Source organism: Pagrus major, chromosome 4 (assembly GCF_040436345.1).
Source record: "Pagrus major chromosome 4, Pma_NU_1.0".
NCBI lineage: Eukaryota > Metazoa > Chordata > Actinopteri > Spariformes > Sparidae > Pagrus > Pagrus major.
The window spans coordinates 34261439-34287056 of record NC_133218.1 but is presented as its reverse complement, the minus strand read 5'-3'; the positions used below and the strand labels follow the sequence as shown (position 1 = coordinate 34287056).

The 25618-nt window shown below is 42.4% G+C and overlaps 1 protein-coding gene across 1 annotated transcript in view; it reads right to left on the bottom strand.

Annotated features, from left to right (window-relative positions):
- The window catches only part of tox3 (TOX high mobility group box family member 3), a 41282-nt gene extending 16156 nt beyond the window's left edge, over positions 1 to 25126 (bottom strand). Inside the window, exons 1-2 of the mRNA XM_073463763.1 lie at positions 24625 to 25126; positions 2929 to 2994 (exon numbers count right to left, since the gene is read on the bottom strand). Coding sequence (XP_073319864.1) covers positions 2929 to 2994; positions 24625 to 24726 — 168 coding nt within the window. The 5' untranslated portion in view covers positions 24727 to 25126. The remainder of the gene's footprint in view (positions 1 to 2928; positions 2995 to 24624) is intronic.
- Positions 25127 to 25618: the final 492 nt, after the last annotated feature.

The window sequence follows — 25618 nt, the reverse complement described above, 5'->3', positions numbered from 1 at the left end:
GAATGTAAACAGGTTTATATTGAGCTTTAAAGCATCATGGTAATGTTTATAATGTTTATCGTCTACTGAAAGCCCCGACAACAAGTGGTTTAAAGAGACAACACACTGTATATTAGAAGTAAAAGTTTATTCTTCTTATCTTAAAAGACAGAAATAACACATTGTTCCTATCATAAATGAAACGTTTAATTCATAAATACAGTTTGGTTTTGTTTATTTTGCTGTGAAAGACTAACTTGGCCTGCTGGTGGTCGTGGCTAACGCTAATGTTAGCAAAATTTAGAGAAGTATTGCTTAGATGTTGTTGTATCATTTAATGAGTCTACTCGTCTTACTGTTGCACTATATTAAGCTAATGCAGTAAAACAGAAAATATATTTTCTGGTATCCCTGCCCACTTTATCCAATCAGAACACGTCGACTGTTGTCATTCAAGCGATTGAATTTCACCTGGCTGAAGCTAGCTGAAGCTAAGTACTGATGCTAACTTACATAGCCTACTTTCTTAGGAACAACATGGCAGTTACAATACTATTGGGAGAAACAAACAAACTTGTTACAGTAAGTGATATGTTTCTTAGGGAGATACATTCTGAAGTTTGTTAAAATAGAAAAACATTTAGAGAATTCATGTGTCAAGCTAGCTTATAGCTTTGCTAACAACTGACCCTTTCTACACAGGCATTTTGTTCATGATTTCAAATAATGACTCCAAGCTAATGCTAATCGTCACAGTCTTATTTTGAGAAACACGTGTAACTAAAAAGAAAAGTACATGTGAATCATCATAAAACACATTAAGGGCGCATATCTTTTTGCAATAACCGCCTGTATTGATTTGAAAACAATAGCTAACCACATGTGGTGGCATAAATTTAGCCTCGCTGTCAAAGTTAACTGTACATAAGAGAGACTTCCTTTCCCACTGTGCCCACAGCCCAAGCCAGACACATTAAGTAGATTAATATAGCATTACAGCAGAGATAGTGCGAAACCTCACCACTCAATGTGGAAGTCACATTAATCTTCCTTTAGCTCAGGTTGCAACAAACAATACTTTAGACACTCCATCGCTTGAAAGGAAAAAAATCTATGCTTAAGACTTCTTCCCTCTCTCCTAAGCACAATACCATCTGTGCCCTAACACTGGAAACAGTTGTTCCTTTTGATAAAATGCAAATGAGCAGCGCTGTTTCTTTTTCTTTTTTCTCTCAAGGAGCACCCCCAGCCCACCCCCACCTCCCCCCTTTCCCTGACTGCCACAGTGGGCCCTCACAGCTGGGGGGCTGAAGGCTCTCCAAGCAGCTTGTGTCGGCGTGCTCCCCTGCTGCAGTGAGGCCCCAGCACCCGGTGGATCCAGAGGATGCGCCCACTCAGCGTCAATGTAGGGGAAAATTAAACTTCTTCCATAACACTCTGCGAAGCCACTTTATGAACACGGAGGTCACACACTGCCTGAGCGTCAACGTCACGGCAGCATCCCGACAGCCCCAAGTGACATAAATGACAACAATGAGGTTAACGATGACATCCACCGCAGTATTTCAGAGCTGTGTAAATGTTGCTTTGTTGTGGGTTTTGAAGCCAGATCAATCTCCCCCCTGCTAAACTAGATGAGATTGGCCCGTTTGAACCACAGAGGATGACGGGTATTTTTGGTGCACTTGTCTCTAATGACAGGGCAGCGGAGTGGGTGGAGGGGGAATAGAGCGGGTAAATTTAGCACACTGTTAGGACTACTATGGCTCAGACTGGCGGTTATATACCCTCAGAGAAACAACTATTCCATTTTCTTTCTTTTAATGCGACTGTACAGTGTACAGAGTTATTCCAGCAGCACCACTGACTCAAATTGTTGATGACATTTCACTTTTTTTTTTTGTAAGCGCCAGCAGATAGAGTGGCACCGAAAGTGACAGAACTATAGAAATCTCTTTGGGCTCCTTCATTATATCTTTTGGAAAAGAGGAAGAAAACAGGTGTTTATATCCTCAGCTATCTGGGATATCACTTCATCTTACAGGGCGCAGTCAAGACAGTCAGATCGCATCAGCGTCAGCTCTCAGAAGTTACTATACGGCAATATAGGCTGAGCCCAGCTCATCTTTCGGTGAGCTTATTGTCTTGTGCGGGTCTCAAGACAGGCGGCATTCCAGGCAGTAATAATGTTGCATATGACAAAGATGGAGAAACTGAAATAGGAATTAATCATTCCGGATGTTTCAGGGGATTTTTGGTGTGAAATATAGAGCTTGTGCTTTTATTGGCTGTTACTGTTTCCAGCTGTCCGCCTAAATTTCCTTAAATAATGATGACACCTGTGAGAGGGCTCAACAGAAATGCAAATATACCGAGGTATTACCAGTAATGGAATGTAACTAAGTACATTTACCCAAGTACTGTACTTAATTACAACTTTGAGGTACTTGTACTTTACTTCAGTATTTCATTTTTCTGCTGCTTCGACTACATGTGGAGGCAAATACTGTGCTTTTTACTCCACTGCATTTATTTGATAACTTTAGTTATTCATTACTTCACAGATAAAACTTTTTTTATCTGCAAAACACTGATTCTGACAATCACAATAAAGCTGACTATGAGATCCGATGATTGTCCAGGTTCGATACAGAGCCAATGACAAGTCAACACCAAGTACACAGTTTATACATACAGGTAAGTACAAGAACTATTCGTATGGGAGACTTTCACTTTTACAAAAGTAGTATTTTGACACAATATCTTTACTTAAGTATGACTTTTGGTTACATTTATACAAAACTGGGTGTTACCAAGTAAGAAAACAAGAACAGCACATCTTCTCCACTGTACTTGTCTGCATTTGTATTAGACAGTATGTTTGGATTAGGTAAATTTCCATTGCGCAAAATTTTAATATGTAAAAAAAAAAAAGTAAAGCATACTCACATCACCAGCAGCGAGCAGGGCACCGTTGGCCTCCGCCATGTTCATGTAGTTGTTGTTATTCTGGAACTGCAAATGAAGACAAACACAAAAAAAACCACAATGAGCCGACCAGTGTCCAGATAATATCCAGCGCCACTCGAGCACTTCTTTTCATAACGGACACCTGTCAGTCACACAGATGAGTCGCACTCCTGCTCTCACTGTTTACACACCGAGTTAACCCCCTTTTCTCTGTGTGCACGAGCGCTTTCTGCCACCCTGCCATTATCTGTGACATGACGAGAGGCATGTGAGAGGCCCAGGCCAATTCAAAAACCAGGGTAATGAGAATCTGGTCTGGCTATTCAGCTCTTATGGGATGGCAATTAAGGATATGTTTGCATCACAAAGCCAAGTATCAAGATGCGGTGGCAGGTTATTAACTTCAAATAATCTAAGGGAGAGGAGTGATACTGAGGGGAAATAAGGAGGTGGAGGAGTGTTTTTAATATAGATGGAGGACATTTTTTGGTTGATGGCAGCTGGTGTTACAATTTATTTCACCAAGAAGAATCTGATCACAAACTTTCTGACATTTTTGGATGCGTTGCATCGTACTGATCGTTGTATCGTAAAAGTGTATTCTACTCAGAGTTGACACCAGAGGTAATAATAGAGTAACCAGCAGTGATGAAGTGCACACATGAGTGTTTACAGACAGTTGATAAGCTATTAAAACCCTGTACTTTGGGAAGAAATAACATGTTTTCACAACACACCCCACCCCCTCCACCAACCCACACATAGCCTGCTGGCAAAATGGCAGCCACTTCCTTTCTTTGGAGACACAACCATGCTGACAGGTAGGAACAATGGGACATAGAATGAAGAATTATGGGCTAGCAGCTGGGCCCAGGAGCACAATGCACCTCTCTGTGAGTGAGGAGTGCAAAAAAAAACCCAGCCTACACGGCACGGAGGAAAAAGAATCGCAGCGCGTTTCGCGTCTTCATGAGGTTCCACTGAGAACACACTTTCAACAAAGCTCGGCAGTAATCTCTTTTGTGTGTTTATTACAAAGTCACTCTCTTAAAACATTATGAGAAGAGACGAAGAACTCCAATAGAGAGAAAGAGAGAGAGAGAAAAAATGGCTTCTTATCTGAGCAGAAGCCAAACAATAGTGGAAACAAATTAAGATCAGAGCGAACTGAGAAGTGCATTAATATATTTTCTAGCCTTTTGTGTTTTTTTCCCCCCTTCTCCTTTTCTTCTGAGTGGTTAGTATGCGAATGTAATTACCGAAAGAACTGCTGCTAATCAACTGCGAATGGTATCCATTAATTAGTCTATGCCCTGGAGAGAGAGTGGGGAATCAGCAGCAATGTTAACAGTGTTACGCACCAATGAGAAGGAGAGCCACAAGCTCTGCTGGCAGTTGCTGAAGCAGGTGGTTTTGTTCTGTCTAGGCCTCCGGTGCCGTCTTACCTGGAGCTGCCCCACTAAACTATATCTGACTCGAGCGCTGGCGGTTTACGTGTTTGCACAAATGCACATACAGACGTACAAAAGACGAACACACACGCACACACACACTTCAAGTGAGGAACATCTGTCGATAGAGAGCACCCCTTCATTTCCCAGCTGTGTGTAACTTTGAGACATGACATGGCTGGGTTACATCAGCCACTCGGCTGGTAATTAACCTTATGCTGGGGCTTATCTAGGAAGTGTTACTCCGTCCCCCTTCTTCTTTTAGATAACAAATTGAAGTCTCTGAGATATCCTTCTCTATCCAAGCACTAGAACATTGTTCTGATTGTGGGTGGAGATACGGCTCTGTGCAGTGCTGTCTCTGTTTTTTTTCTATCCATGTATCTCTGGATAGGTTTTAAAGAGCGAACACACAATTGCTCTTCGTTGTAAACACTTTGCCGAGACTCCCGGAGGAATACAGACAGGTCTGAAATCTTTATGCTACTTTTAATATAGATGCTTGTATACTTCCCTGCCTGTTGCGTGGAAGAAAACAAGCTGAGAAATGTTTCTTTAAGCTGAGTAGCTTTGTCTCCGGTTCCGTTTAAACTTCTCGGTGGTGTTGTTAGTTGCACGATTTCAACTCAACTGCATGCCACGTTGCATATGACTGATTTACGTGGATGACAACTTCACTAGCGTGTAAATCCTTATGAACCAGGAATTAAAACAAACACCACACAGAGGCACGGTTGAATTAAATAGTGCAAAGCACAGACATTAGCTTCATTAGTGAAAACAAAATCAAGTCAAGTCCAATTGCTAATTAGTGGTGTGAAACTCCCTGGGCTCGGTCTCTGTGAGTCATCTTTTATTGGGCTTCCAGGGCTCTTTAAGAGCAGTTCCACATCTCCTCAGAGGACTGTGACTAACATCCCAAGAAATGTCCCCAGCCACCGGTATCAATCTTCACCATTAAAGGCTGTACCATGTGGTGGCACAGCCTGGGCCGGAGGCCTCAGCGGACGACCAGAGCAGTGAGTGGAGATTATTATTGTTATTCCCAATTCATTTTTTTTTTTTTTTTTTTGGGTGGGGGGTGGTTGGGGTGGGGGCATCCGGCGCTCATGTTCGCGGCAGTGCCGATTGAGTCAAGTGCCAGATGAAATTAAGTGTGATTGGAGGGACCACGCAGCTGACGGTAAGGGATCGCGCTAAAATGGGTCAGCGCAGACAATGAAGGCTCTGTAATTAAAATGATGTGACGAGCTAGACGAAAAGCTGGGGCGGCCGTGTGAGGGGCTAAACCACCGCGTGTTTTGCGGGGTTGAAATCCTTTGATTTTAGCTAAATAAATGCTCCTGAAAGACAACAACCTGGCCTGAAGTGTCTATAGCAACAGCTCAAGCAATGATGTTGCACTCTCTCAAGAAACCAACATCAAACTGCTTCACATTTCCAAAAAGCAGCCATGTACTTCCAGGGACCCGAAGGGAAGCCATAGAAAAGAGTGATTTAAAATAGCTGTGGGTAGGAGGCTTTTATTAACAGAGTGGATTCATGGTTAAAGGTGCTCTGTAATATGAGTCGCTCTAAGAGCCAGACATGGCTACATGGCAGAGCAAACACTGGGCACTCAGTGTTTTTATTTCTCCTTCTGCACCAGCAGCACATTTCTTCAATAACTGTTTAACAGGAGAGAATTAAGAGCTTACATGGACCCTGATCCGAACGTGAAAAGACTCCACTGTCTGCATGATTGCAGGCAGACTGAAAACCAAGCAGCCTCGCAGTGAATGGGATGAATATGAATTTCTAAGGTTTTTCTGTAAATGCACAGTGCTGCCCTTTTGTTTATAATATTCAGGGATTCTTTGGGTCATTGTGAAAAGCATCAGTTACTCATTATCAGACAAAACAGTTACAATCATATCTTAAACAAGAAGATCAGCATGCATACTGCAAAGCCAGAGTTATTTTGATGCTTGATGTTTTTTTCCCTCCTCCTTTAAAATCCCAGTGCAGGAATATTTGTATGAAAGAGTGTCCGGTGGGAAATAAGGTGTTTTACAGCTATTATAGCAAACAAAATTATTTCAACCTCAGGGCGAATGCAATATTGCACCAACATGACCCCATCCAACCCCCCATATGATGGAGTAACCACACAGATCCTATCAGTAAACATGAACTGGACAACCAAGATCCACAGAAAAACACGCCTGAAGAGCCTCTGATAGCACAGCTGCCATCTCTGCATGCATACAAATGCAAAGTAAACATGTAGCTATAGCTTCTCATCCGAGCACTGAATACTGCTTTGTCAATGGTGATTAAATGATTAAGAATGACGGGGCGAGATGGGAGGTGACAATGCCTTTCATCATAGAAAAAAAGAATGAAAATTAGATTTGCATGGTTAAAAAAGAAAATCACCCTCAGCAGACTGTTCCTTGGTTTTACAGCCCGATCAAAAAGTCACAATATCTGTGCTGTCTGTCAGCAGGTAACCAAATTGGACACATTCTTTCTCCCCTCTGCAAAACCACCAAACTAATTCAATCAAGAGCCCGGGCCTTTTCCAGAAACATATCAACTGCTGACAAGCGATTTTACAGTTCAGCTTGAGCTCGGTAATCACAGCCTAGCATGTGTTCTCTGGAACATGACACTTGTGCTAATATGTTCTCCAGTGGTCTCCATAAAAGACAGCGAAAACACCAGAGTAAAAAAGCTCAACCTCCAATCCCGAGAAACCCGCCGTAATTTGCTGTGTATTATTTTATGCAATTTCCTTTCGAGGCTCTCGTTCTGTGAAAGGAGGGTTGGAAACTCAAAAAGTGCAGCACTGTTTCCTTTCCTGTTGCCTCTGGAAAAAGTTATCTTTCTGAATCTCGAGGTCCTCCTCACCAAACACATGCTCATTTGCAACCCAATTCGGCACAAACACGCCGCAGCTGCCACTCTGGTTATCACAAGTCCTATTCACGCCCAGCAGGCCGCCGCGCAACCAGCGCCGGGCTGACATATATGGATATATTTCCTCCTATGTGTGCAGCAGTCAATTTGTAAAGCGACTCCACAACACAGCATGTCCACACAGTCGGCTCGCAACCTGTGTTCTGATCTGCAGGCCGAATCGATTGGTAATTCAGTTTAAAGCTAAAATCATTACTCCCCCAGCCCAGCACTGTCTTCCACCATTAGTACTGCTAGTCCTCAACTGCATAAGGTGGAATTGAGGGGAAGTTCATTGTAAGCATCTCACTCTTCCACTGCCTCTCAGTGTGAGTAATATTGCAGCAGTGCAGAGGATCCGGCGTGAGAAAAAGTCAAGGTCTTATCTGGGATCTGAATCAAGCTGATGACAGTTTTGTTCAGGCTGTGTGATGATTATCTGGTCTTTCACACCACGCTGACCACTGTGGCCTGCACTAGGTGTGAGCACAGCTTGCTTTGGTAAACAAAGACCTGGAGGAACAGTTTGAACTCTTGTGGAGATATCAAACATGTTTTGTGGTGTTACAAGAATGACGGGGAATCAGCTACCTCTCTTTTGAGTTTCATCAAAGTTGGGGGTTGAAATTTGGACGTTTAACAACCTGAAGATGTCATCGCAGAGGTCTCCTAAATATGCGAGCACAACATTATAGATGGAGACTGCCATGAGCAAAACCCAAACGCAAGAGCCTCTGTTCTTCAAATTCTGTCACGGGCCATGAAACCAAGTTTGCATATCCAACCAAAATGACAAGCTTAACTATCAAAATAAAGGGAAAAAACTTTAAGCGATTTCACAGCTCGGCAAATATGTATTATGTTTTGTCAAGCTTCCCCGTCATTACGGCGGTGTTGAAAGACAGTAAAAGGCGAGCTGTAGTTGGTGTGTTCAGCATATTCCTCGGGGCTACATTTATATTCAGCACAGATGCAGTGTACAAGAGTGATAACGTGGAGACACAAACAGACCAGGGTGAAACAGCATTTGTAATATCTTTGCGTTTCTTTTTAAGTATTTGAGCACGAGATTAGTTGAGTTTACCGCATTTGGTTCATTATTTCAGGCAGAGAAGTCGTCATTCACAGAAAAGCAAGCTTTGCACACACGCTGCATCGTCAGAATGCACTCATCTCTACAAGGATCACACGCTATCACTCATCTCTCACCAGAGTATAGTTATATGTGACTGTGGCTAATGAGTAAGAACACTATGCAAAGTCATTGTGGGATCTTCAGCTATGTGTAGAAATGTAATAATGAGTCTACCAATTTAAAAACCACAATTACAGCTATGCTAACAGCTAGGAGCCTGCACAGCGGTGCTTTGAGTTAAATGCTGACATGCTCATCATAGGAATACCTGCTCACCATGGAAATCCATCCAATAGGAACGGAAATTGAGCTTTTTTAGTGGTGGACTGACCGACCGACTGAGGCTGCTATTGTGACTGAGACACTTTTCATTTTGAAACGCACCTTACCTAATAAATTTAATGATCAAGATTAAATGGGGGTCTCGCACACCAGGCTTCATGTTGAGTAAACACGGTGACAATATAGCAACACACCATAATTTTGTAGCACAGCCACATCTCAACCCCACACTACACAATGGAACTAAAATACACCGAGGCTCACCATAGCTATGTTTTTCTCTGAGGCCTTACACTTGCAAATGCTGCCAACACAAAGATGGTCTCAGCGTTTGTCATAATGGACCTGTATGCCTGAGCCCTGAAGCCTAAATACTATGCGGGTCAACATCCAACATCCCGTTTTTTCTTCCTCTCCGTCGAGTCTGCTCTGTACTCTCAAGAGCAAATCCTAAAAGAAAGCGCAAGCTAAATGGGGTTCCATCTTTGATCTGGCGGGGTGCAAAGCCACTGGCCCACAGCCACAAAGGAGCTTAGGCGATGGAGAGGGCCTCAGAAACATGGTGTAGCTTTCTCACAATGGCCGCTGTTGCATGGACACGCAGCTCTTGAGGAAGCAACATGAGAAAGGCTTGGCTTGGTGGTGTTGTCTTTGCTTTTACCGCTAAGCCACGTCTCAAGGCTGTTTACTCTCGGCAGCTTTGAAGCGACTCCAACTCAAGATGGTATCAGAGGTGTGGATTTTAACCGAGCTCACTGGGCTCTGCGCCGCCGTTCTTTCTCTACTGAGCAAGAGGTTGCAGTGGGGTTAAGGAAGCTAATAACAAAAAATGACACGGTTAAATGTCATACAGGAGAATAACAGCTTTCTGCCACTGGATATTGGTTTGTTTTTTGGCGCTGCTAATGGCGCTGCTCCTCTTGGTTTTGTAGGATGGCTATGAGCTCTGGTACTTGGATTCACATAAAGCTCCATTGAAAGCTTCTGGGAGTTGAGTCCTCTCTTATTGCTCTAGCAGCACAGATGCATTTTTCTATTCCCTGTGCACCGTTACTGGCTAATACACTCATTATAACCGGCTTTGGGAATGTGCACAGTCAAGAGCTTTTAGTGATGGGCTCGACACAATTCTCTATTCCTTGTGTAGTGATGGCAAAAAAAAAGGGAGATGTTTTTGTTTTGTGCCTGGAATGAAATGGGGAAGATAACACGCATTTAAAAACAAAGTATTAAAAAGCAACAGCATCAAGATTTTCAAGGCCACTAGTGCATGATAAATCATCCTTTTGGACACGCTTTCGCCCTACTTATTTTCAAGTTTAAAGATATCTGATACTAATGAACATAAACTGTCGGCAAAATGGTAAATAGATAACATGAAACTATCAAAACTCCTCAAGAAACCCATTAAATTAATCTTGTTTCCTCGTCTTTTCCAATCAAAGTCCTTGAGTCCAGTTATAGATTTTAAACCTCGGTGTGTGTACTGTGACAATACTTTCCAGGTCTGTGTGTGTAACCTGTGTCTTTTCTGTTATTCTTGCCATAAGCCCTCAGTAAGCGCAAACCGAACCAGTTGTTCAATCTCTATAAATCTGAAAAACACAAACTGCTGAGCGGTGACTCATATATCAGTCTATTATATACTACAGGGCTGACTGTATTAAACAAATGGCTGGGCCTGCAGCTGGAAAAGAGAGGCAATATAGAGAGAGCAGAGGTTATTGTCTAATTTAAATCTTGGCTGCTTTCCCAGAGCTGTACCACATTCCAATTTGTGGCTGTGTTGCTTGGCGCTACTGACAGAGGTCCGGCTGCAAATACTCGCGGGCTCCTCTCCAGAAATGTGTCTCCAAACTGACAATCAACAAGTTGGCAGAGATTAACAGAACGACTGGGGCGTATTAGGTGAAATAATGAAAATGCACACATGTAAAGATATCGTCCTTTTCCCTACACGTGCCGTTTTTTTCTCTCCCTCTCCGTCTGCGGTTGCAATAACGCATCTATAATCATTATGACTTGATGTGCAACAACAAAGGCTCGTAAAGAAAGCCGGTGCATTGCCTCTGTAATGTCTTTGAGTCCCGTAATGAAATAGCAGATGGAAAAAACATCTGTGAACACATAGTAGTTAAAGAATGGTTGAGCGGGCTCTTAGAAGCAATTAGCTATTTCAAGCTTTTCCTCCTTGGCGCACTATTGTCCGTTCATCTGGTAGATTGACAGCACACCAGGACATCATTAGCAAACCTGACGGCTGTTGAGTCGCAGACATTGTTTTTCTTGTGACAGCTACCATCAGGCTAAGTGCCTCACTAATGTTTTTAACAGTATTTAAACTCAAAATGTCACTTTAACATTTCCTTGCTTCAAAAGCAATGTGAGATTAAGATACCGGGCTTTGAAATAATTACAAACACTAAGCTTCAACTTTGATTCCATATCATTGCGCTGACATTTCAAGAGATCGGGAACAAAGAGGCTACACTACACATCTTTCAGTCATAATGAAAAAAAATGGGTTTCTTTCCTCTGTGTAAAATGACAGGTTGGAGATCAAAGGCAGGCAGAGACCTGGAGGTCTGCTGTCGAGAACAAGGTAAGTTAGCAAAGTGTTTACACAAGAGGGGAAAAAAAGGAAAAAGGCTCTATGCAAAAATCTTTTCTGTTGACGTCTGTCAGCGTGTGGCCAATCAAATGCAGCCATTTTCTCTCGATTGAATTTCCCTATTCACGCCATCAGTCAAACTCTTGAAAATGCAGTTACATAATTATATACACAGACGTACATATACAATACTGCACGAACAAAGGGTTTATCTCAGTTCTCACATGTTCATCCAACATTACTGCACATGAAAACATACAATAACCCCTGAATCTGTCTCTCTTAACAACTGAAAATAATCCTATACCTTGTATTTGTACAACCCCCCTTCACAGCTGTATTGATTTCCTCCTTTGACCACAGCTCCCTCATAGCACTTTTATCCCATTTCTCCAGTGCAGGCGGTGAGAAAAAAAAAAGGGGGGGGTCACTGACATTTTCTGTATTTGAGACTTGACCTCTATTTTAGGACCATGCTGCGACTTTCTCCACTGAAATAAATGAGAGCGGGGGCACAGTCTGCTCTCGCTTGCACTTGTTCTCCCATCATTCTTCATTTGTCTCCATTAGGGGTCATGTTTAACCTGCTTCTCCGTTTCTCTGCCAGCGTATATAGTTTGCAGAGAGCGTCACAAGTAAATAAGTAACTTAAAATACATGTAAAAAAGGGTTTTCCATTCGGTTAATAAACCCCCGAAAGACAAAATGTCACCAATCCAATGAATCAATATACAAACAAAGCCTGTAACGACAAAATTAGGGGTTTTAAACAGGCGTGATAGTGCTGGAAATACTGACTGCAGGTTTAAGTCGGAGCGAGAAACAGAATTCCCACTGTCAACTTGTCATCAGCTAATTTACCTGGAGCCAGAGGGGGAGATTCACTGGACACATAGGGAGAGTTAATCTCTTCATTCATCTTCACTAAAGAGATCGACCCAATTAGCTTGCCACATTGACTGACAGCCCTTGTGTTTGCTTTCTCTCCCTCGACTTCCCCCCCCCCCCTCGTTCTTAAATCGGGAGTTATGCACTTCATGCTGGCTCTGGCTGAAGGCCTCGAAAATTATTCGAGGGGTACTGTACAACAGTGAAATAATCATGATGTCTTTATTCAAATCTGTCGAGTCTGAAATATTCACCACTGCAATTTGCTGTGACTGATTAGCCAATGGAAGGGTTGCTTGGGGATAGCTCTCCAGAGCTCTGTAATTGAGCGGATTTGACTTGGGAGAGGTTTTTTTTTTTCTCTGCTGATAACTACACACATTCACCCCCTTTTTTTAATGTACTTTTCTTTTTTTAGCCTCTCCTAAGAGCCAGTGCACATCAGAATTATGACGCTTGCAGAAACAGCAGTATGTAGGACAAGTTTGTATTGCGATTTGCCGTCCCTGGAAGATCTGATTCCGTATTGTGTTTCGTCAGATGATTTACCGAAGCGTCTCTGGCTGTAGTCCAGAGACAAGTCACAGTTAAGTTGGCCAGGTCACTGCAGAACTGTCAGATCTAGAAAACTCAAAGATCAGGGACGACAAATGCCCTCAGGAGTGCCAGCGTGGCCTCTGACATCCTTTAATACACACAATATAGAGAACGTCGATGCAAATGTGTGTGTGCCACTACAAGATATGAAGGTAAACTGCACAATATTACATTTATTTCAACATTTGGGCCTGTTTTTGAATTCTTTGGGGGGATTTTGCTAGTAGTTATTTAGCCAATAACCAAAAAAACCTTATTTTGTACTCACCATATGTGGTCTTGTTTTAAAGTGAGACCATGTAATAACTGAAACGAGATATAACACAGTCTCCCTCTTACAAATCAATAGTTAAACATCGTTGCACAATTTAATCCACTCAGTTGGTTTGCTGAAACAGTCTGGTTCGATATTACCAGCGGCTTCGGTTAGCAAATGTTAGCAAGATTTAGCGAGACTTCCTGTTTATCTCCCGTTCTGACTAAACAGTTACACAGGATCGCTTCAAATAGCCGAGGCAACATTTAACGATATTGATAAATGATGGGTATTTTGACTATGGTTATATTGCTCAGCTGACACATACATGTGAGGGATTGCAAGGCTTAAATAGGATGATAAACACTGCACTGAAAAGGGGTAAGCCATCAAATAATGTCTAATAATGAGCTGTTTCATTATAATCCTGTATGGGTAATTAAGAGATTAATATGTCAATGCTGGCTCTGGCAGGTTCTGCAGCCAGGCAGGGCTGTGTTTACCACAGTCCGTGTGCCACAATGCTCTGAAAACAAGCTTTCTTTCACATTAAATCTCATTTATATTGTACAGGAAAGAAAGAGAGATGCTGTTATACTTTTCCAAAACACACCACTAATGCTCTGGGGCATGATTTGTCATTGTTATTCAGTGCTCGCTCACCTACACTTAAAACATGATCCTTCTGGATTTTAATTAAGCACCAAGGTACCTCCCAGGGGGTTCTGGCTTGGCAAAGGAAACTACTTTGATTTATGTACTACTTTGTTGTTCCTGCTTGAAGCTTGCCTGTTATGAGAGGCCGTGGTGATGAATGAACGAACGAACCAGGCAATTATTCTTATTTGTTAATTAGTTCCCTTTAGGAATGTATTCTTCGGGAAATATCAATAACCACCGATAGTAAAGCCGAACATGAGCCGTCTGTTTACGTGTCATCTGCCCACCTCGCTGCAATCAAACATAAACCACTGATTATGTTAGGAGTGAGTAATCTTACTGTAAAGCCGGGTGTGTGTCGATACATGTTCAGCTAATTTTGGATACAATTCACTGTTAAATCAACAGAAAGATGATGGGCATGCGCCTCTGTTCAGCACACCAATAGGATAATACTTCTATTCATGCATTGATGCACATCATCTATACAGCAGCAAATAGCACAAATCACTGCTTAAACTAAAATCAAAACACTAATTTGAAGAGTACAGACTTTGTATTCATAGACAAGTTACTGGCTTTTAAATGAGTATTTATTAGCAAACATTATGTCAGTTTAACACAATTCTTAAGCAGAATCGGACACATTTGTCAATTATTAATGCACCTCTCAGTCTTTTTGGCTTGATACAGTTGTCTATTTTTAAAGCACATATGATTTAACGGTCAGAAATATCAATGGACGAAGCAAAACAATAAACTTCCTAAAAGTACAAGTACTATACAGTGAATGGTGAGAAGAAACAGGATAATAAGCACATTCACATGGACTCGAACATCCCAAACGTAAGATATACTTGTCAGCCAAAGATAATATTGTTTCTTTTCCTTCTACATAGGTATTACTTATTCAGTAATCATATAGCGTGAACGGCAGCCAGTTTTCAATATGAAACCTAAAGTATCGGCAGGAGTGTAATCCAGACTACCCAGGTGTACAATATGCAGCTGTTTTTAATAACAGGCCACATGCCCTGCAATAACAGATGACAAATAATCACAAGTGATGTAATATTGTTCAATCATTTTCTTTTTTATGCAGTCTGGTTTCTAAGGCACTATAGCTGCTGATTGCGTTACAGCGTCAGAACTGAAGTTTCTTTCACTTTTTATTCATTTACTTTTCTCCGTCAGCTGATTGGTGTCGATGTAAAAATCGCTCTCTTTCTGACAGCTTTATCTTTGCCTGCTGCGCCGCAGATCCGCATTGACAAATCAAAGCAGTAGCTGAAGACGCGTTACGTGACGAGAGTGAGAAAGTGAAGATGCTCAGCCACCTCCGTGACACAACAGTGGTTACAGACACAGACGTTGTGCGAGGTCTGCTCTCCTAGACGCATATCAGAAGCTAATGGAGTCTCGAAACCACAGGGGTGCTGCGGGATCGCTACGGTTAGCTCGTGGAACTGGTGAAGGTCACCACTGCTGAGCTGAGCAGCCACAAGCCCTCATAAAACCATGCAGCGTATCATTATTTTCAAAGTGTTTCATTATGGACGGTTAACCTTGGCTAACTCCGACCTAACACTTTAATCAGCTGCCTGTAATGCCTTTGAAACAGTGTAATCATTCTGCTTCTCTTCTTGTTTATCAGCAGGAGAGAGACACAAATGTAGAGGAGGGAAAAAAAAAAAGAGAGATCCCTTTCCCCTCGGCTGTGCAGGTATTTGAAAAGTTACACCGTGAGTAAGAACCTCCAAAGATGAGGAACTAGATCAGTTTCCTTGGAAGGAATGTCATTTGAAAGAATCGTCAGTCAGTGGCAGTCCAGGGAGGGAAACCCTGCCAACGCAGAGGCCTCACAGACCTTGATCCTGTTTCTACTTCTGCCATACCACACGAAGACCGCACACTATGACCGCGTGCGAGAGTCCACGAGCCAGCAGAAACACACACATCACAATAAACAAGGACATGCTGTGAATGAGCCTCTGCTTCAACTCCCTGAAAATATCAGAAGTCGGCTCAAGAATTTCATGGACCCCATTCATGATCCCAGTGGAGGTTTCAGGGGACTGGACCTGTATTATGTGGCTGGAGCTTTTACCGAGGCCGTGTCCATTGTTCCTTTTGATCATGGAACTGAATAAAAAACTAGACGGGATTCATGAATACTGCATGATTTTTCATCTAGCTGGAAACCTGACATAAAGAATCCTCAAAGCGTTTCGGTAACATGTTGAGAGCTTTGCTCATTCAAATGAAGATGATTGTTGGGCAATTATAGCCAAAAGAGTGATGTAAGAGTGATGTAATGAGTCAACAGTGATTTTCTTTCTCTACGGAACATCTTTCATTCGTCTTCCCCACAGTCCTGGCAACTAAAGCATTAAACATAAAATTTTATGGTGGCGTTTAGGCAACTCAAAGCTCTCGTTTGAGGGTTAGGGGGAAGATTGTGATCTTAGTTCAATATTGAAATAGGTCAGAGCGTCCTGGTCCCATGTTTCAAGTCAGGTTTGCACAGTCTGAATATAAGGTCTGGGTGTAAAAATGTTAAAAATATTAGTGCTAGTGAGCGAGGGCTAACGAATACAGTGTGATTGTTGTTTAATTGCTTTGCAGAAGGCTCTTTTCACATGAAGTCTGTTCTCTAAGATGGATACAAACATTTAAATTAACAAGCATAAAGGGCAACTATATTCTAGTAAGAACAGCTGCCTCATTCATCACAGCACAGCGAGCCAATCCTCCACCAGTGCACTGTATTGAGATCCTGACATCATTCGAACTGAACATGAATCACAGTAAAACAAAGTATTCATGTCAGAGAATATTCTTGTCTGTCTAATGCATTTATATTAAAGATCCAATCAAACTGTGGCACGGCGGGATGGCAGTTTTCCAATTCATGGAGACTATTAAAGCTCATTTAGGGGGTGAAGTAGGTTTATAGGCTGCCGTCTTATTGCTGTGGCAGTAACCACTCCGACAGAGACCGCCACAAACAGACTGTATATTTGAGGAGTGTTTGACGATCACGTCTTACTCGATAATACTCAGCAAGCCTGTACCGGCAGGGACAGAAGCATGGACAAAACGGTGAGCAAGGCTGGTTGTTTTACCTGTAAGCAGCGATTACATCACTATATCTTTAAAAGATTTGTTTTAAAGGGGCACTATGTAGTTTTGGAGAAGATATTCAGACTCAAATCTTTAATATTTACAATATTAACTCAGAAACATGTTGTTTTTTTTCTATACCTGAATAAACAAGCTGTTCTCAGAGGGAAAATAACACTGGTTGAAGATGGAAAGGTGGCAGGGTCCGCCAGATATGAACAAAACAAACCGGATGAAATTGTGTTGTCCTTTAAGGTCAGTTTGTTTATTTAGGCATAAAAAACTGACTAAAATGTCTGAGCCATAACTTCACAATGCACCTTTAAGGTGACACAACACGTTTTTGTTTTATGATTAACAGGTCGTATTTTCAGATCAGTCTCCAGATCAGTTTGCTCCTACATGCCATCTATTTGACCATTCAAATACAACTTTTATTTACCCTCATTGTTTAAGCTCTTTGCCCAACGGGTCCAAGGGATATTTGCACACCTGCTGCTATTGTCAGGCCTTTTAGTGCAACCTGGTAACACACTGCATTATGGGAATGTGTGATGTAGGTAGGGGAGGGGGGGGGGGGGGGGGGGCGGGTGAAAAGGGCTGGATTAATCACGCTGCGTAACATGTAATACTACACACACCTGCAGCCCGTAGGCCTATAATGAGGAAGAGATTCACAGTCAGCCTGGTGATACATTAACAATGTGGAGCAGTGACTAATATTTGTGAGTGGGCTGCTTCGGTTTGAACGGTCACAGCTAAATTAGAGGATAGAAAGAAATCCTACGCGCCGACAATAATTCTTGTTTGGCTGACAGGATTAATTAATGCGTTACAGGAACAACATCTAAATATTGAAAATGTGATATCCTGCATTTACCCGATTGCGAGCCGACTCATGAGCGCCATGCAACAGCTGCAAGAAATAAGTGTAATATACAGAGATAGCAGCGTTGAGTTCAACTTGTCCAGACCAGGAAATATTATCCAAAACTGTGAGAGACATTCGTCAGCGGCCCGTGTGCTCCTTGAAAAGAGCTTAGGAGACGGGTTTTAAGTCGAGCATGTCAAGTTAAAAGGGAAACAGCTGAATGTTTTTGATGCAGCCTGTGAGCCCATTAAGAGAATTGGACATTAGATCTATGAAACATGGAATGGCTGCCTCTCTGGAAAGCTTTAAAAAATGAATGTGTCTTAACAGCGAGGCTAACCACTAAGGGGACACAACACTTATTGAATCAGCCAACCAGAAGTGATTGACTGGTCCTTTTGAAAACTGCTTAATTCACGGTAAAAGCAGTTTTTCTGAGGAACGGGGAGGTTTTTTCCCCTTTTCCTTTTAATAAGTCAGCGAAGGTTGAGGCTGTCAGAGATGTAGTGAGCCAAAACCAGATTAAAACAGTTTATCATGGCGGAAAAATATCTCTTGTGGGGGCCCCTGCTCTGAGTGGAAGGGGCGCACAGTTTGACTTGACACAAAGTATATATGAGAAGACGTCTTCAAACACCTACAGGTTAATTTAAACTTTGACCTTACACGATAAACTAACCCAAACAGGACATTTAGTATTGTTCCTGTCAGTGATATATATACACAGCTTAGCAAAACTCTGGTAACTGAAGTGCTTCAGGTACTTGACACAAGTTGAATCTCTTAAGATCATCAAACCCTAAAACTAAAACTCAACCCCACGCTGACCTCCACAGTGTAATCTTCTCTTCTTCTCCAGGGAGTGCAGATAAGGTTAACAACTTTTCTCAAAAAGGAGTCCAGTCTCAGCGTGTGAACTGTGACTTATGGATGTTTTTTGGAGAGGGCTTCGCTTTTGTAGCTTTTAACGCATCTACTCGCAAAAAAAAACAAAAAACACTCCAGTTTAAATAGGTTTGTGTAGTGTGTAGTGTGGTGTAGTTCTCTTTTTATATACTATGGATGGTTCAATCTGCATCAAAATAAATGAAACGTTTAAATTACTACTGTCATGTTTCATTTGCGTTGTAATGATGCGTCAAATAATGAGATGTTTTAGAGAAAAGTTAAAACAAGGCAAGGAGCAATTCTGGAGTACCAGATTGTACTCATTGCATTCCAAACTCTCCGGTGTGTATCTGATGATCAGAAATTAGTAATAAAATAGTTATTAAAGCAATCAAAAAGAGAACTAATGTTCCTTTACAGGATATTATAATTAAATATCCAGACAACACTATAAGCAACTACGACTGAACAAAACAATCGCCTCTTTCATGACTTTGGGTGTCAAAATAAAACAGTTTTTCCTCAGGCATTTCCATGGTTTGATGGATGGTGTAGTGATGTTGTGTACATGATCAAAATCCAATAACAAATGTGGCTCTCTTGCGGATTCATCCTCCTTGTATCACTGAGAGAGATGTCTTTGAAACAGCCGTGTAGCTACAAATAGTCCAGAAAGGGAAGGTTGTTTTTGTTCAGTAGCACTGGCGGGTTAAACCGCAAGGAAGAACATGAAGTGATGCACACATTGTTGGAACTGTGTAGAGCATGTCAACATGTAAGCATATGTTATTGTATGTATTATATATGAGCTCCAGTCTGTACTTGGTAATGAGATCTCAACCTACAGCTCATGTCTGCAGCCATGTCAGAAGGACCCATGATGCACAGCGAGTCCACAACCCACCAGTTAAAAACAACTTTAGGACACAATGTTGCATTTTTGATGCAAACTAAATACATTTAATGGCTAAAACGGGGTTTGATTTCATGAAAACAGAGGCATTATAACCTAAAGTAAAAAAAAAGGACCCATGATGCACAGCAAGTCCGCAACCCACCACTTAAAAAGAACTTAAGGACACGAGGGTCTGCCTAAATGAACCACGCTGAGTAATGTATGGGAAGATGGTAATGAAGTGGATTTATGAGCAGCGATGGCAGCGTCACAGAAGGTCTTTAACGAGTGCTGATCTGGGTAATGGTCTATGTCTGTCCAAGATTTCAGAGCCTTTGTCGTAGCCACCTCGTAAACAAAGCCCACAGGTTCAGACTGTTGGTCCAGATCATCAGATTATACCTCTAACATAGAAACAAATTCACAAAGGGGACTTGGTAGGTGTGTGTGCATGCGCATACATGCCATACGTCAACACCTCAATGTGATCAACAACAAAAAAAGAAAAAGATAGTGACAGCTGTGATGATGTGGTGCCACAGGAATCAGAAACCATCAGGCTCACGGTTTAATACAAGACTGTTACAGCTCTCTAAAGAGGCAATCACTGCAAACCCCTTTAGAAGTCTGTTTTCATTAACATTTATAGAGTTTCCACCACTGTGTCTCTATTGCTAAGGCATCGGCGAGGGATCATCGCAACTATCCTCAGATTTGCTCGGTAGAAGAAGTGTGAAAGACATCGCAGATGAAGTGGAGAGCTGTGCATTAACAAAATGTTAACATCTGCCCCCCGTGCAGACATGTGGCAGCGTCGGTCTGTCAGACAGAGCAGTCATTCTCACAGGCAAGCAAGCAAAACTCCAAAGTACAGTGTGTCTTCGGAGCAGGCGGACTAAAAATAACGCTCTCTAATCTCAGTGGGAAAATTAGGTGTTTAATAAATCTGTTGAACTACATCTCCTGACAAGCTACAATTAAAAGACTCAGCAAAACACATCAGCTATTCACGTCCTGGACATTTAAACATTTAACACGCACCTTGAAGTCATATCCATCAACTGCTGAGTCTGACAAAGCAGACAGCCTGTGAGGTTACACCCCAACCCCCCAACACACACTCACACACACACACACACACACACACACACATTTAAAGCTGTGTTTGGATATGTTTAGAATGTGTGTGATGAAATGGCACCAGCTGTGTACACTGGAGAGATGCACAAGGCCCCCTGGTTGAGCAGAGTTAACCCCTTCCCTCCCGTTGAAAGCAGCAAAAGACAGCAAAGACAAAAGAGGCCTGGCCCACTATGCTTCGGCCACAATAAGGAGGTTATTGCCCCGGGTGGTTGGGGGGGTTGTTGCTGTAGAAGTACAGTAATTCACTAGAGTTCCTTCCCCTGGTTCTTTAAATCTTTATTGTTTTTTAGTTTCCTTACATATGCATGGGTCAGCAGGGCCCAGATGAACCATGAGCTGGCTCCTGTGTCACCTACACTACATTTTACAGGCTCAATAAAAATCCACTGTTGATTGCAGCCCTACATCATCATGTCAGGTCTTACAGCCTGTACACTTCCTATTCATAGGCTTTCATATAGTCGAGAGGATGATATAATACAAAGCAACTGGTAAATAAACTCTCAGGAGTAGAATATGTGCAGCGCTGGAGGATTTGACTTATTATGAAGTATTTAGAGTTGTAATTCTTAAAATTTAATGCTAGACCTGGTTGATTTGACAACAACCGTTGTTATCATGGCAACAGGAAGTGTGGTTTAATAAGTTACCAGACACACCTTGTCAGAAAGACAACAGGAGAGCAATCTGTCTCCAACATAAACAATGAAACTAGGTGTTAATAAAAAAGTCAGTCAGTCGTAACTACAACTGCAATCTGACTTCATGCTGAACAGAGCAGTGACTAGTTTTCCACAACAGCACAGTAGAGTTGGTTGTGTGCATCCTGTGACCTCGTAGACATATTTTTGATGCATGAATTTTGAATCTGGTTCAGGAATGGCAGACCCCGCCACTACCAATCAAAACTCAATACACTGAATGGCTACTGTACAAAAAAACTACAGACTAACAATAGTAAGAAATCAGAGGAATTATAACTTTAAGTCCAAAGAATCTGTCATCAATTAGAAATTTGGGAACTTATCACAAAAGTTATACGTTCCCTGACAAAGCTCAACACCAACAATGATACAGGTCCCACACAATGACTTGAGTTTGCACCTTTTCCCATCTACAATGTGCTATTTGTCCATATGCTTGTCTACAGTGCCAATAAAATACTCTGATGTATGTTCAGTTCCCAACTACAAAGAATTATGACGTCTCAGTGGTGCCGGCATTAGTTCTGCAAATAAACCTCAAGTGTTAGCACCAGTGCAGGTGAAGAGTTTGTATTAACATCTGTTGGTAATTTCAGCCTCCCTGCGCCTGGAGGTAATGAAAGCCCACATTAAATGGATACTGTATCTGAACATTATTAAACCTTAAGAAAAAAAATGGACCAGATGGTCATAAATATGAGCATAACACTGGGTCCCTTTAATGAAACCCTTAAAGTCAATTACATTTGACTTTTACAAATACAAAAAAAACAGTTGAATCCAAACTGCTGCTTGTCTTTGGTTCATGTTGTGAACAAAAAAACACATTACTTTAATTCTCCTGCATCCCCAAAACTGGACAGATGACAACTAGATGCGTACATTCGTAGTATTACTTAAAGTTTTCCAAACTTTTAAAGGCAGCTCGTGCATTTTACCGACTACAACCAGGTGTTTTTTAACAAGAGAGCCAGTAAACTAAGAGTCATTATCCCAGATAAATTGAAAACAATGCAACTTGAAGTAACAACCAATCAGTAAAAAAACTAGGGCCCCCGGCGCGTATGCCCTTGAGCACAGCTGATCCGTGTTCAACCTCAAGTCAAGGTAGTTTACGAGAAATGGACCCCTCTGTGACAGCCCTGTCGCCCACACGAACGCTCTTTCGTTTAATGTTTTAAGAAAAACTCACAGAAATAAACCTCGACGGAGAGTTTCTGATCGAGAGTCTGTGTTTAATTTCTGCGAGATTACAGCGAGTGATTCTTCTTGCTACATTTATTTTATGAGCATTATTCAGCTGTGTGAAGTTGTGGCATGTTTCTCTTCAGCACCGCTGTTTCTCCTTCATCTCAGAGCCAAAAAACCAGGCAGCTTCATTAGTCATGACTGCAGTACCTAATTAAGTTTGTGCCACTCGTTTGGATTTTTCTGTAAATTTAAAAGAATCTGTGATGTGTCAAAGTGCCTCTGGGCCATTCTGTCTCTGTTGTCATTAAAATTGAACATTTCCTGTGCCAGCGGTTCTGAGAGGGTATTGCCTGTTTTTCAAATACAAAAAAAAAAGAAGAAAACTGAATCTACTGAAAGTTTTTGCTGTTTGCAAAAGGTGCTGTGACAGCTTATAAATAGATTAAAGAAGTGATGCTTCAGTTCTGTGTGACTTGTGAGAATGCCACATCTTTTGGGATGACAAACCGCTCGGCACCGTGCTACCTTTCAGCGTGCCGGTTCAAATAAATTGGGAGGGTTATTTGAAAGATGCCTGCAAAAGAGCCCATTTGTTCGCCATGGAAAGGCATTGTAATTAGCATGAAATGCATGCTTTGTACTCTCTCTCTCTCTCTCTCCAACGTAACTGGTGGAGATACTGGATAAGCACCTTCTCACCACCCTCCCCTCCCTCTCTCCCTCCCTCTCGCTGCCTCCTTTTGCATTGTGGCCAATTACTGTTACAGATGGAAAATTTCACTTGACCTGGGGAATTTATGAGCAGGAATAAAAAAACAAAGAAATCGTACTCAAACTCTTACACCGATTCAAAGCAATGCAGTTAAAATTTCTCAGGGCTGATGAAGACATGATGAAATTGGGCACATATGACAACTTGGCCACATGACAAAAGAGCTGATGAAACAGTGAGACAAACCTGGTAACTGTTTTTGAGCAGCATCAGATTGCGAAGGGGGCAAACAGAGAGCTGCACTACAGGGCTGAATAATTTGGGTGGGGGTTGTGTGTGTGTGTGTGTGTGTGTGTGTGAGCGAGAGAGAGAGAGAGAGGGGAGGGGTGGGGGGGGCACCATTGTTTAAACTTTATCAAAACAGCAAGCTGCAGTTGTGTCATTAGTCCGTCATAAAGATGTTCCCTCTTAAGGGGCTCCTGAAGGATAACAGGCTGAATAGTTCAAGTGTTACATCACTGACAAACTATCACTAACTATCATCTGTGTTTTACATAACCTCTGCCCCTCGTTCGAGGAGCTAATAAACTTGTAATACCTCAGCAATGTTCCTTTTCACAACTCGGGAGCTGGCCTGCTCCAGTACAGATGTGGGGAGGAGAATTAAAACAGCCTGTGAACAACAATGAAAAATAGGCTGTCTAACCTGGGAGAGAGTGGATGAAACTGTTGTGCAGTGTGACAACGTGAGGGGGTTAAGATGAATCCACAACACAGCGCAAAATGCTGACAATGAATACATTCATACTGAAGAGATGGAAGGTTCGCTTCTCCGTCTGTGTTTGTCTGATCATCAGCAGAGTTCATCCATAAAGGCTGCTCTAAAGTTGTGACACACCAACACATCCGCATCCCAAAGTGCTCCTACAACATGGCTGCATCATGAAACAGGATCACAAGAGCTAGTTTATTATCTGACACTGGATCTTACCCATCATCACACTGTAGTGCATGTGTAACGTGCTGATACAAGGATCCATCACTGGTGTTTGGGAACATGTAAACTGTGTAGCCAACAGCGCCCATGTCTGTGGATCACATCACTCTGGTGAGAGTTCAGCAGTGCAGCTGCTTCGAGCCGGACAAAAAAAAAAGTAACTACACCTGACTGCTGCTTTAATTCCCATTACTAATACACAACAACAAAGTTTAGTGGCCAGAGAGGGAGGATTAATTAAAGCAACTCTAGAAAAGGCAGTAATGAGCAGTGGCTCAGGTCAGGGAGGGGGGGGGGCAACAACTGAGAGAATGAATATCTTTCTCTTTACCTTGTTGAAGTTGTAGTAGCCCAAACAGTGGGCAAAATCCAGGTTCGGTGGTTCTCCTGGAATAGCATTCCCACCAGCAGACGGATAAAACCTTACATCCATGGTGTGTGCGTGTGATAGAGAGACAGAGAGAGGGGAAGAGAGGGGGAGCCGCGCAGCTGTGGCTGGAAGCCTGCTCTGCCCGGAGATCAGTGCGTTTCTGCCGTTTACAATCCAAAGCGCACGGAGAAGAGAGGCGGAGAGCTGACCCGAGCTTTGTCGGGGCTGAGTGAGAGACTGCGGTGAGCGGACACACAACACACAAACACACACAAAACAAAAACAAAAACAAAAAAAAGGCTTCGGGTAAAAGTTTTGATATTCCTCTCCTACACCTGGTGCAGCCGCTTCATTTCTGAGGAAGCCCACACGAAGGTTGGACCGAGCCGAGTGCGCTGTCCCTTAGTGAGCCCATGCATTTACACACAGCTGCTGCCGCCGCTGCTGCTGCCGCTGCTGCTGTATACAAAGAAGCCACGAGACCGGCGACTGAGCCTGAGCGTGGGTCCACCTCCTTTTCCCTCCCGCTTCACATGCGGGAACACGACAAAATGAAAAAAAACTGCAATAATAAAGTGGAGGAACGATGAAGAAGTCCGCGCGTCAGAGCGCAGCGCGCACTCAGGATTCGTGTCCGTGTCCCTCCGTCGCGTCTCCTCAAGAGAAGTTTTTTTTTTTTTTTTAATTCTCCACCAACTTTTTAAGAAGAACTATTGAGCGAAGCAGTTTGAGTAAGAAGAAGGAGAAGAAGCAGCGAGCGGAGCCATCTGCTGAAACAAGGCGATCGGAAGGAGGTTTGTTTAAAAAAAAAAGAAAACAAGCACAACGCAACAGTCCACAGATGGTGCAATTAGTGGATGTGATGTAGTACACCGGGTGTACGAGTCCAGCCCTCGGCTCTGCCTGTCGTAGTGATGAACAAGGCGAAATGTGTGAACAAGCCAGCCACTCCCCA